General features: G+C 40.9%; 3 protein-coding genes across 15 annotated transcripts in view; 1 reads left to right on the plus strand and 2 right to left on the minus strand.

The window, feature by feature from the left end:
- Positions 1–3,568, plus strand: part of zgc:158659 (uncharacterized protein LOC791141 homolog) — an 18,361-nt gene extending 14,793 nt beyond the window's left edge. For 6 of the 7 annotated variants that reach the window (XM_058410707.1, XM_058410706.1, XM_058410708.1 and 3 more), the window contains 3 exons: positions 1–18; positions 203–354; positions 523–3,568. The exon at positions 1–18 is cut by the window's left edge and continues 100 nt beyond it. In XM_058410707.1, coding sequence (XP_058266690.1) covers positions 1–18; positions 203–354; positions 523–796 — 444 coding nt within the window. In that variant the 3' untranslated portion in view covers positions 797–3,568. Of the gene's footprint in view, positions 19–202; positions 431–522 lie in introns of all 7 variants that reach the window. The other variant, XM_058410711.1, reaches the window with a different exon arrangement.
- On the minus strand, positions 3,551–8,999 carry coro2ab (coronin 2Ab). 7 transcript variants are annotated; one of them, XM_058410722.1, is made up of 12 exons: positions 8,859–8,999; positions 7,753–7,953; positions 7,540–7,656; positions 6,929–7,078; positions 6,650–6,832; positions 6,362–6,478; positions 6,166–6,270; positions 5,953–6,049; positions 5,735–5,847; positions 5,567–5,657; positions 4,862–5,133; positions 3,551–4,775 (listed from the first exon to the last, which is right to left on the minus strand). In XM_058410722.1, the coding sequence occupies exons 1-12, from the start codon at positions 8,961–8,963 to the stop codon at positions 4,641–4,643; spliced, it is 1,686 nt and encodes a 561-aa protein (XP_058266705.1). In that variant the 5' UTR covers positions 8,964–8,999; the 3' UTR covers positions 3,551–4,640. The 7 variants fall into 7 exon arrangements, 6 of the variants coding, with proteins under 6 accessions (XP_058266705.1, XP_058266703.1, XP_058266704.1 ...); XR_009206792.1 differs by having other exon boundaries at positions 3,551–4,135; positions 4,577–4,775; positions 6,650–7,078; positions 7,540–7,953; XM_058410720.1 differs by having other exon boundaries at positions 6,650–7,078.
- A 7-nt stretch (positions 9,000–9,006) lies between these two features.
- Positions 9,007–12,500, minus strand: part of tec (tec protein tyrosine kinase) — a 20,279-nt gene continuing 16,785 nt past the window's right edge. The window contains exons 14-18 of the mRNA XM_058410716.1: positions 11,468–11,684; positions 10,207–10,271; positions 9,921–10,039; positions 9,646–9,803; positions 9,007–9,286 (exon numbers count right to left, since the gene is read on the minus strand). Coding sequence (XP_058266699.1) covers positions 9,209–9,286; positions 9,646–9,803; positions 9,921–10,039; positions 10,207–10,271; positions 11,468–11,684 — 637 coding nt within the window. The 3' untranslated portion in view covers positions 9,007–9,208. The remainder of the gene's footprint in view (positions 9,287–9,645; positions 9,804–9,920; positions 10,040–10,206; positions 10,272–11,467; positions 11,685–12,500) is intronic.

Consider the following 12,500-nt stretch of genomic DNA (forward strand, 5'->3'; position numbering starts at 1 on the left):
GTCAAAGAGAACGGACAGGTAGCACACAAACACACACACACACAATATCTATAATGTGCACCAAACACCAGTGTGATTCTACACAAATACGTAATTGTGCCATGAGTTTTTATGCTTTCATTTCAATATATGCTCTTAATTTCTCTTTGTCTCACTCTCTGTCTGTCTTTTTGTCTTACTTTCTTTGTCTGTCTCTCTGTAGTTGTTCCATATAGACTTTGGACATTTTCTAGACCATAAGAAGAAGAAGTTTGGTTATAAGCGTGAGCGTGTCCCCTTCGTCCTCACACAGGATTTCCTCATCGTCATCAGCAAAGGAGTGCAGGAGTGTACCAAGACCAAGGAGTTCGAGAGGTTCGAGAAGTCCCACCTCATCACTGACAGCTGGACAGAGAAATCGTATTTATTAAAATAGTCTGGATTGTGATTGGTCAGAAGGAGTTGTTTCTATAGCAACATTTTATCAGGCTTATGAGATTGTGGACTCTAATTGTGTGTGTGTGTGTGTGTGTGTTTGTGTAGGTTTCAGGAGATGTGTTACAAAGCGTACCTGGCGATCCGTCAACACGCAGGTCTCTTCATTAACCTGTTCTCGTTGCTGTTGGGCTGTGGGATGCCTGAGCTGCAGAGCTTCGACGACATCGCCTACCTGAGGAAAACCCTTGCTCTGGAGAAGAGCCAGCAGGAGGCACTGGAGTACTTCACCAAGCAGATGAATGATGCCCACCATGGTGGCTGGACCACCAAGATGGACTGGATCTTCCACACTATCCGGCACATGCCCAATGAGCACTGAGACATGCACACAAAGACAGACACACACACTTCAGGACTGCTCTGGAGAACTTCAGGAGCAGTGAGGATTCTTAGAACAGCTTCAGGAGGTTGGTTGGAGCCTTTGACGCACATTTATTAAATGAACACACACACACACACACACACACAAACAAAACTTTCCTGCACTAATATTACAGCACTGCACTAAGTAGGGATGATAGTCACTACAGATTTACAGAAGAACTGAATATGCACAGTTATTATGCACACACACACACACACACACACAAACACAAGCACAAATACAGCTGCACTATGTAGGGACCATAAATAGTGAGTGTAATAAGTGAATTCTGAAATTCACACTTGAAGTTTATCTTCCTTTTGCTGATGATGACATGCAAAAAGCTCTTCTCCATTCAGCTACCACTAATTCTGCACTATAGGTCCTCAGGGTTACACAAGGGTCAAAGGTCAAGCTTTGGTGTCAAAACTGAGGCCAAAATCTGCCTCCAGCACGCACGTCCCATAATGCACTGCAAACCTGAAAAAAACTGATATGCTTGAGTAGCACGATCAAGAGGATGTGACAGTCTTCCTCAGTAAACTCTTACTACACTTTTAGGAATAATGCAACATTAACATTCGTGTGAAAGAGCTTTAAAACCAGCGTCACTGTGAAATCAATCCAATCTTCTGACCGGCTCAGAACAAGCGCTGAACAATCAAACATATCGATCAATCATCCTGTCTAAAGCCTCACATGATGCTGAAATAAACTCATGAGCTTCATTTGTTAGAATTGTTCCCAGACCTACGCCTCCTACAGAGTCTGACTCTAAAACACTTAAAGGCTAAAATGTGTGTAACTTATTTATCCATTAAATCTCTTTCTAAATTAAAAGCTTTGAATTGTATTTTCTATTTAAATGGAAAAAATCCTATTAATTTAAATAACTAATTTATAAATCTAAGTCAGTAATTAACTTGTAAAAGCAAGCTAAAAGAGAAATTAGTTTATAGTTGTTATTGTATTTGACATCAGTCAGCATTTCACACCTGTACGCTGCAATCATCTTTATAAAAGGAAAAAAGCCTCAGTTGTAAATCATATTTGCACAATTAGTCATTAATAACTCAGGTGTTGAATGAAAAACAATGTCCTTCAATCTATCTTATTGATGAATCGATCATCTTTCTAATATTCCAGCTTCATTTCTTCTTTTCCTCTCTAAACGATAGTACTTCCACCCGAAACCAAGCTTACTGAACTCTATTCTAAAAAAAAATAATTCTGGTTTTCTTTATAAAATACAAGGATGAGGGGAAACTTTGACCTAATTTACATCATTCAACAGCATCTTAAATGCTCACGTCATGACGTTCACACAAGCTCCATTTTAGTCTTGTCTGTGGCAGGCCATGCATTTCACACCTAGGCCTTCACTGGTGTCCTTCCTGAATTAATCCACCTCTATACCATCATTATGACCCCACGGCAATAGATACTAATCAACTGTTAAATAGCAAAGTAAAAAAGAAATTAGGCTACAGTATTTCGCACCTCACAAGGAATAGTCAATTTTATTACAGTCTGCCTTGAAAATGCATTTGTAAGGATGTCTGTGACCAAATCGATTTCTTCTCCTCTGTCAGCCATTGTGAGTTAAAATGTATATATTTTATTTGGTTTGTGCGATTCACTGCCTCTGACTACTCCAATTATCCAATCAAAGGACGGGAAATTGCTGACGTAATCGTATGCCTGCTAGACGGCCCCAGTGACGCCAACTCCAATGTCATTGCCACTTATTTTAAGCTACGGGCGCCTGCACTATTGATCCTGAAGGCCTTAAGGCAGATTTCTTTCACTCTGGGAACACATGATGTCATCCACTGGCTGAAATATGATTGGATAAATACTCTTATCATAAATATACACTACTGGAAGCAGCGCAACCAAGAGAAAAGCTATGAAATGTAGAGAATAGACTATTGGGAATAATTGAATACACATTCATGGAAAAATATATTAAATATATTAAAATCCAAGTCAGTGATTCAGATCACTGCTGTTTAGGCCAGCAGAGAAGGCCTTGCTGGCCCTGACGGCCCACCACTGAGTCTTGTAGATGTCACAAAACTTGTAAATGTGACATTATTACGCTTATTTCCAGCACATTCTGACTGACCAACGATCATTTTTTTTTTTTTAGATCTAAGCTTTAATTTACATTTTTTCTTTAAAAATTACACCTTTAAAGGTTCCATAACTTGTATAAACTGAGAAAATCCAGAACACTGAAAAAATCAAGCATAAGCCAATAAAATGAACTAACTATGTTTTAAATCATGGTGCTGATGTCACTGTAAGAGGTTAGATTGCTAATTTACTTGTTGGAATGTACATATTTGAAGTGTTTATGTTGTCTAACATCCTGTAGCATGACTGGTTTGTCTCGTGTGCATTTAGCTTGAACAGATAAACGGGTATTGACCAGAGTGCGTTTCCATGGTTACAGCATTACCCGCCAGTTAGAGTTTAGTTTCTGGGGTTTATTCGAGTAGAGTTTTAGCTTTTATGTTGTTGGGAGGTTCATGCTTTCTTGTCAAACTTAATAAATAAGTAGAATTCTAAATAGTAGGGATGTAGCTGTGTATTTTTTTGTGGTGTGATGATCACCTGAATCAACAGTCTCTATCACCAACTCCACATTTCACACATTCAACTCATTTCTGCCTCAAACCTTAAAACAAACTACACTACAAATGATACAATTAAATACAGGCCTTTTTATTGCTTTACACAAAATTCCAAATCAATCCACATTTTATGTTTCACATCTCTGATATAAATCAAATAACAAAAAAACAAAACAGCAAAAAACCTTGTTTGAAATTTTTTTAAATGAAAAAGCTCAAGTCTCAATCTCTGTCACATTTGTCCGTGTATTTTGACTTCCTGTCAATCAGGTAGCTCCAATTATTCTTCAACTTTAACCCCAACAACATTCATGCTGTAGCATTATCATGAATTAAACAGAATTCAAATGAACTTCATAATCACAACCAAGGACTTGAAGAACGGACAAGAGGATGATTTGCGTTTGTTTGACCAGAATGAGTCTGTTTACAGATTTGCTCTCAGGAGAAATGTAATATATTTAAATAACAACAAAATGGGTTTATCATAGAGGACTCAGTCCTCAGTAGTTCATCAGAACAATGTAGCAGAAACCAAGTGACATCACACATGGAGATACTGTTGAACTTCAGTCAGTCGCATGATTCATCGTAGTTTGGATTTATGGAATGGATTAATGCGCTGCAGTTTTGCACAAACTCTGGATTTTCCATTCTGTAGAATGAACAAAGCTTTAAAAGCAATATTGTACATTGGGATCAGATTTATTCATTTAGGGTCCTGCAAAATTAGACTTGTGTCAGTCAGTAGATTTGTGACGTTGGAAAATCACTGTACTGTAATTTTGATAAATTGTTTTGTATTTTTGTTCAGACAAATGAGTGGATGTTTGTCACCTGATGATGTTTATAGTGATGTTTTATGAAATAAACTTTTTCTCAGCTGTGTCAAAAGTGTGCTGTGTTTTGTATCATAGACACAACATCGATCATATAAGCTGACATTGTAAATGAAGCTGTTAGTTTATTACAAATGTGTAAAAAAAACCCAGCTCAAATTAATTTGACTGCAACACGTCATTATCTTAACCACAGGAACCTTTTAAGATTGGGCATGCTGCTTATCTGTACTCTTGCTCAGTTCAGTTTGACTCACATCGTCACACCGTTCTCTGTTCACCGAGTCCGTCTCCGGTCCGTTGGCTCTTTGCGTGTTTTAATCAGAATGAGGCTCTCAGCTGATTGCGTATGTTCTTGATCTCCAGCTCCAGCTGCTGAATCCTGCTGTCTCGCTGACATAGCTGCTGCCTCAGTGACCTGATCTCTTCCTGCTGCTTATAAAACACATTCAGCAGCTGAAACACACAGCGAATGTACAGACACTCACACTGAGCTCATTCAGGTTAATACTGAGAACAAATTCCACTGAGTCTAACTGTACCTCCTTGTCTACGGCCGGTGGCGTGTAAGCCACTGACTCGCACCACCGAACCCCAAAGCATCTGTCTGTCCAGCTGTTCCACTGAGTCTCATCCTCCTGCCACTCTGATAGGTCAACAATGTCATACCCTGCTTTCTCATTGGCCGATTTCTCTGCTCTGTAGTTTTCCTGGAGGAGGTCCAAGCTGCAGGCTGGGCGCTCAGTGTCCTGCTCTGGAGCTGGGTACGGGTTCTGCACTTTGGTCTCAGGCCTCAGACACATCAGCAGCGGGCCTACAATCAGAACATTTTATTTATATTTACCAGCTGCTAGGTGGCAACATTGCTATGTTTTAAATCAAGCAGCTTAATTGTAGAAATACGTTTCACTATCTTAGCAGCCGCATTACATATTTTAATCCTTTATGTTGCACTTTTTGGTTAGTTTTTAATGAAAGATTAATTAGAGGCACCGCCTTCAGAATACAGAGCACATGATATCTTTTATATGCTTTTTTTAAAGGCTGAAATCTTATTAATAAAATCTTATTATTACTGAACATCTGTGTACACATTTGAACAGTGTGACCCAGTGAACATTTCAGAGTGACAAATTACTGAGCTCAGAAACGACTCCAGGCCTTACATGCAGTGAAAGTGTGGAACAGGTTATTGTGTGTAAGCAAGACATTCTCAGATGTTTGTAAACTGACTACAGAAAACTCACCTTTGTTTTGCCCCATGAGCCACTCCTGAGCCGTCATGGCCGCCTCGTTGCTCGCTGTCATCGGATAAATATCCTCCTGAAAGTCCTCAGACTGAACATCACGGTCAGGATGGAATATATGCATAAAAAATATTTGAAATGAAATATGCTTAAAAGTGTGTTGTTTACCTTTCTTGGTACAATAAAGGATAACGGTTCCACGAGGTCTTTTACTGTAACGAGGCGATAAAAACGAAAGACTTCACACTGCACAGTGTTTAAACCTCGCTTCGGCATCACACCTGCTCCAAATAACCGTAAAAAAAATCAGAAGAATCTAGAACATTTCTCTCAGTGCCTCTGTATAGTGATACAGTGTGTGTGTGTGTGTGTGTGTTTGTACTTGCCCAGGCCCTTGTGTGGAAGTGGAGACCGATATTCTGCCAGGAAATGTATGTACGGTTTCTCCGAACTCACTTCATAGTACCGAATATTGCCATCTCCCTACACACACACACACAGAGGGAGAGAATGTGTGCATTTGTTTGTATATATATATATATATATGTGTGTGTGTGTGTGTGTGTGTGTGTGTGTGTGTGTGTGTGTGTGTGTTATACCTTGCCAGCCAGGTAGAGTATGTGTGTGTCAGGGTCATAAAATGGAAAAAGAACACCAGAACCTCCATCCACATCCTCCTCCAACAATGGCTCAGATAAATCATCCTTTAACACACACACCCCAGTGTCAATAATCCTGAAGAAACATGGTGTGTGTGTGTGTGTGTGGGTGTGTGTGTGTGTGAGTGTGTGTTACCGGGTCCCACAGGGCGAACTGTCTCTGGTTCCACTTGGAAGTTCCAGTTGTGAGCAGCAGGTTCCGGTTAGAGAGGAACAGAACCTTGAAAGCCTTGTGAGACTCATTACATGACTCCTGAACACACACACACACACACACACACTGAGATACTTCCTGTGTGGGGGGTCTGCACAGCTAATAAAGAGTGACTTGTTTCCTGCTGTGGGTTGGTGGCACACACATACAAAAGTAAATATAAAGTATTGTGTATTATGAAGAGAGAGAGACACACACACGTGTGTGTACCTGAAGTGTGTGCCCTGTGCGTGGCTCGAGAACTCGGACTCGTCTGTCTCTGCATGTTGTCGCAATTCTGCTGCCGTCCTCACTAAAGCTCACACTCATCACCAGGTCAGTGTGTGTGTGTATCACACACACTGGAGTCTTCACCACAACCACACCCACATGGTCCACACGCCACACACACACCTGCAGCACACACACACAGCATAAAGACACACCAGAATATGTGTATAAAGATGATAGTCTCTGTGTGTATGTGTGTGTGTCTGTGTCTATACACACTCTATAATCGTAGGCAGAGCTTAACAAGATGTCTTTTGCGGTTGGATGCCACTCGATAAGCCCCACCCTCCGGACGTGGCCTAACAACTCCTTCTGTGGTTTGATCAGATTACCCTTCAATCCATTACAGGGAATCTGCCACACTTTAACCTACACACATACACACACACATACACACACACACACACAGGAACAGGGAGACGGCAGCATATAGAAGGATATAGACGAGAAATTATAGATGGAATGATATATTGATAAAATATAAGATACAACAATGAATAGATAGATGAATGAAATGATAGAAATAGAACAGTAGGGCATGCAGAGAGAGAGAGAGAGAGAGGGAGGGAGAAATGAATGGAGGGATGAAGACAGAAACAGGAAGCTGGAGAAGAAGAGAAGGGGTGAAGTATGAAGTATGACATGATGAAATGATACAGACATTAACAAAAAAGCAGAAATGAGGAATGATAGACAGATGGCTGAAAAGTGTTTTATCCAATCAAAGCCTCACACAAGTGTTTGTTCAACCAGAGGCGATGGTAGCTGTTGTTTGCCATAGCAATTTGGTTGCCATAGCAGCAGTAAGGCTTGTTTTCATAGTTACCAACCGTGCAGTCTTCAGAACAGGAAGCTATACGCTGATCATCAAATGGATCCCACTTAACATCCAGAACCCGAGCGCTGTGACCACACACACGGGGGTGATGAGGGTCCACACGACCTTTCTGTAACACACACACACACACACACACAGGTGCGTTGTTGATGACATCACTTTGTTGTCCCTCATTGTGGTTCTGTACAATAAGAATCACGCTCACGTGACGGATGGAGATGACGGTGAAGGCTCCACCCCCAGCACACTCAGTGACCACTGCGATGAAGCATGGATTGACGGCGCAGCAGTGGTTGTCGTGGACACCGCGAGTGATTGGCAGACCATCATAATTCTGGCCCTTACAAGCTGGTTTTCCATAAACATGACGGAACTTTGAGCCGTGGTACGGAGGCTGCCATGACATCTACACAAACACACAACTGACAATAAATCAGTGACCCACAACTGCTCTAGAATCTAATGTCAAAACTACACTCTGATGTCAAGAAGAATTTAACGTCAGAGCTGAGCTCTACAGCAACTCTGTCATCTAATATCCCTACACACACACACACACACATTCTAAGTGGTAGCAAGTAGGCTGAAATACAAAGAATGTCTTCAGTGACTGAACACAATAAATGTTTAATGAATGAAGAATTGTGTTACACCACAAGACACACACACTTGTATTTACCAAGACCTACCAGAGAGAAATGTGTTTTGTGGAGACCTGTGTCTAGACCCCATAATAAAATATACATATTTATACAAAAAGTAAAGGGTTAATTGGTAAAATAGGGGATGAGATGAAGTGCACACTAAGAAGTGCCCTACACCTACACACCAAGGTATGAATGACACATTGTTTGAGATTATTAAGTAACGTTTGAGTACAAACATTACTTAATAAAACACAATTTCTTCAAATCATATTATTTCAATTTCAAAAAACAAAACATAAAGTGGTCCTGCTGCAGCCTGTAACATCCTGCACACTGCAGTGGTGTCTTGATGTCAGGGTAACTTATGCAGACACAGTGATAACAGAATGACCGGAATTTTGTAACCTTTCAGATGATGAGGTAAGACTTTCAAACTCCGAAACCATGACAACGTTTCGTTCTACACAGTTTGGTTAATAGTTTCAGTCACATCCACATCACTATAGTGACCATGTGACATCAGATGGTGATCGTTTATAGACAGATGTTATCTATTTTGCAGTCTAATATGTCTGCAGTGCAATGAGTTTAATTCTGCTTCAGTAATACAGAAACCTGAGAACAGAAATATTCCTCAGAGAGAGTGATATAGGACATGTTTTACCTTAAAGATGGTCATGAAGCCTGCAGTCACGCCTTCACACAGCTGAGAGACGAGCCACTGCAACAGGAGACTGTACACTGTGTGTGTGTGTGTGTGTTCATACATAAATCATCATGAGTGACATAATAAAGAACAAAGCAGCACTGTGTGATTGTTATTTCTTTTATTATACGATTGTACAGGCAGCTGCACACACACACACACACACACACACACTTGACTGACTTGCAGCTGCGTTTCACACTAAATGATTCCGGAAGGTTCTATCAGTCACTCGTGTAATCCAGTGAGGAGATTTATGAGCAGTTATGCATAAGCACTGAGTCAAATTGTCCAATCAGTGATCAGGATCAGGCGGGGCTATCTGTTTCCAGCTCATCCGTGATCATCTGCGTGATCTGTTTAAAAGATGGCCGGTCCTCCGGTGTCTAAAGAGAGAGAGAGAGAGAGAAATAGTGTTTTAAATGTTAACCAACTAGAAGCAGAGCAAAGTAAAACAACCCCCAACCTACCCACACTCACACACACACACACACACACTTCCTGTGGTGGTGAACATCATAAAAAACTCTGTATATAATGGTGTTATAAGTTAAGCTCTGGGTTTACACCTCTCTGGTGCTGAAGAGGAAGCTGAAAATCGACATTCATGTAAAACTCTCGCTTCTCCATCTGTACATCTGTACTTTAAATAATTTATGTTATTAATCTTGAGTGAGTTATTTTTAAATCATTAATAAGGTTCATTACACAACATCAGGTTTGAGTATGAACGCTCGTCTCTCACCTCCTGCCAGCACTGCTGCATGATTTCGTAGATGTGTGGCGCAGCTTTTTTAGGGCGATATAGGCGATGACCCTGCATCACCATGGTCACGACCTCGTGGTTCAGGTTGTTCTCAAAAGGCATCTTCCCCTCAGTAAACACCTCCCACATTAACACACCTGAGAACCGAAGGAAAGATATGATTATTATTATTAGATTAGATTAGCAGGAGTAGCTAACACAAGTATCTAAAAGACATTCTGAAGTTTTTACATACAGAAAACTCAAACCCTCACCGAAGGACCAGACATCAGACTTGCTGCTGTATCGACAGAAGTTAAAGACCTCAGGTGGAGACCACTTCACTGGAAACTTGGCTCCTGAGGAACTGAGGTACTGATCATCCAGAACGTATCTGAGAAGTTGTAAGTCAGTGTTTATTTCAGAAAGTGGAAAGCAAAAAAATTCTGCATTTGTCATCAGAGTTGTTTGTACAATATAATGAGCGCAAATATTCACTTTATTACCTTCATTACACTTAAAGATGGAAATAAAGATGGTGAGGAAGGTTAGAGTCAGTACCTGGTCATGCCGAAGTCTGACACTTTCACCACAAGGGACTCGTTTACAAGGCAGTTTCTAGCAGCCTGGAGATAAAACCATTTATTAATATTTCTTTATGTGTGTATTTATATCCCAAGCTACATTTCCAATGTATTCCTGCAGGGAAAACAGCCCTGACCCGGTGAGGCATGGACTCTACTGTATCCCTAGTGGGTGGTATCTGGCAAGGTGTGCTGTGGTATCTGGCACCAAGATGTTAGCAGCAGATCCTTTAAGTCCTTTAAGTTGAGAGTTTCGGCCTCCATGGATCGGACTTGTTTGTTCAGCACATCCCACAGATGCTCGATTGGGTTGAGTTCTGGGAAATTTGGAGGCCAAGTCAACACCTCAAACACAACAAACACACATGGATGGCAGAACCCAAGGTTTCCCAGCAGAATATTAGGCATGACGTTGCCTCTGCTGGCTTGCCTTCTTCCCATAGTGCAAACTGGTGCCATGTGTTCCCCAGGTAAGCGACACACACACACACACCCAGCCATCCACGTGATGTAAAAGAAAACATGATTCATCAGACCAGGACACTTTCTTCCATTGCTCTGTGGTGCAGTTCTGATGCTCATGTGCCCATTATTCACGCTTTCGGCGGTCCACAGGGGTCAGCATGGGCACCCTAACTGGTCTATGCAGCCCCATACACAATAAACTGCACTGTGTATTCTGACGTCTTTCTATCAGAACCAGCATTAACTTCTTCAGCAATTTGAGCAACAGTAGCTCGTCTGTTGGATCAGATCACACGGACCAGCCTTCACTCCCCACGTGAATCAGTGAGCCTTGACCGTCCATGACCCTGTCGCCAGTTCACCACTGTTCCTTCCTTGGACCACATTTAATAGATACTGACCACTGCAGACCAGGAACACCCCACAAGAGCTGCAGTTTTGGAGATGCTCTGATCCAGTCGTCTAGCCATCACAATTTGGCCCTTGTCAAACTCGCTCAAATCCTTATGCTTGTCCATTTTTCCTGCTTCTAACACATCAACTTTGAGGACAAAATGTTCACTTGCTGCCTAATATATCCCACCCATTAACAGGTGCCATGATGAGGAGATCGTCAGTGTTATTCACTTCATCTCTCAGTGTTAATAATGTTATGGCTGGAGACAGTGAACCATTTAAACTGTTGTTAGTACAGTACATAAATAATATTATTAATTAATGATGTAATTACATTATACAGTAGGGATATGGGTTCTCTTTGGGTTTACACTGACCAGATCACGGTGGAGGAAGCGGTTTGCCTCCAGGTACTGCATGCCCTGGCTGACGTCATGGCAGATGCTGAGCAGATTTTGGGGACTTAAGGAACCTCTGCGCTGACGAATGTAATTCAGCAGGCAGCCAAGCTCCATGAACTCCGTCACCAGGTAGATGGGCCTCTGCTGCGTGCACACACCATACAACTGGACCAGCTTCGGGTGGGACAGACTCCTGGGAATAAAAAACGGTACATTAATAAGTCAGGAAAAATGGACAGTGTTTAGATATTTTCAGATGTTACAGCCTACACAGTTATCTGATCTTTAGCTTCACAGTAATAAATACAGTATATACATTTAAATGTTCATGAAAAAAAAATAGCAGAATTGAAATGTTGAAGTGTGACATGATCCTTAAAACCTTAAAAACTCACTACATTTTTCACTTAACCACAATCACTTTCCAACATCTGAACATCTGCAGAAACAAACTGAGTTCAGAATGAAAGCAGTCTTATGGCTGCTGCTGCTGGGCAAATGAAATCTTTTCATAAAAATAGAGAAGTCTCTACTTTTTTATGTAAATAGTTGGAAACCTCATCTGCTACTAGCTGATATGTAAATTTAAGCTGATCATCACTGCGAGCAGCTGTGGATACAGTTCCCTCTTATTAAAACACATCAGTTTATGTGAGAATCGTAGTCATACTATCATTGAGTGTTTACAGAAAGTCCTTCACTTGTTACAAACATTATTTCTGCAAATGGATGACTTTTCCACACAAAGACAGTACTATAGCCAGTAATTCAGGTGATATATATATAAATATATATATATATATATCTCTAGATAATGTTTGTTACACAGACACAGAGGTGAAGTGGTCTCTAATCTAATAACGAGGTCAGAAGCTCACAGGAAACATAAAGACCACATTCAGTAACATGAGCATTAACATGAGGGTGTGTCATTGAGGGTGTGAGAGTGTGTCATTCATTCATTCATTCATTCATTCATTCATTCATTCATTCATTCATTCATTCAGCC

The sequence above is a fragment of the Hemibagrus wyckioides genome, linkage group LG15 (genome assembly GCF_019097595.1).
Source record: "Hemibagrus wyckioides isolate EC202008001 linkage group LG15, SWU_Hwy_1.0, whole genome shotgun sequence".
Classification (NCBI taxonomy): domain Eukaryota; kingdom Metazoa; phylum Chordata; class Actinopteri; order Siluriformes; family Bagridae; genus Hemibagrus; species Hemibagrus wyckioides.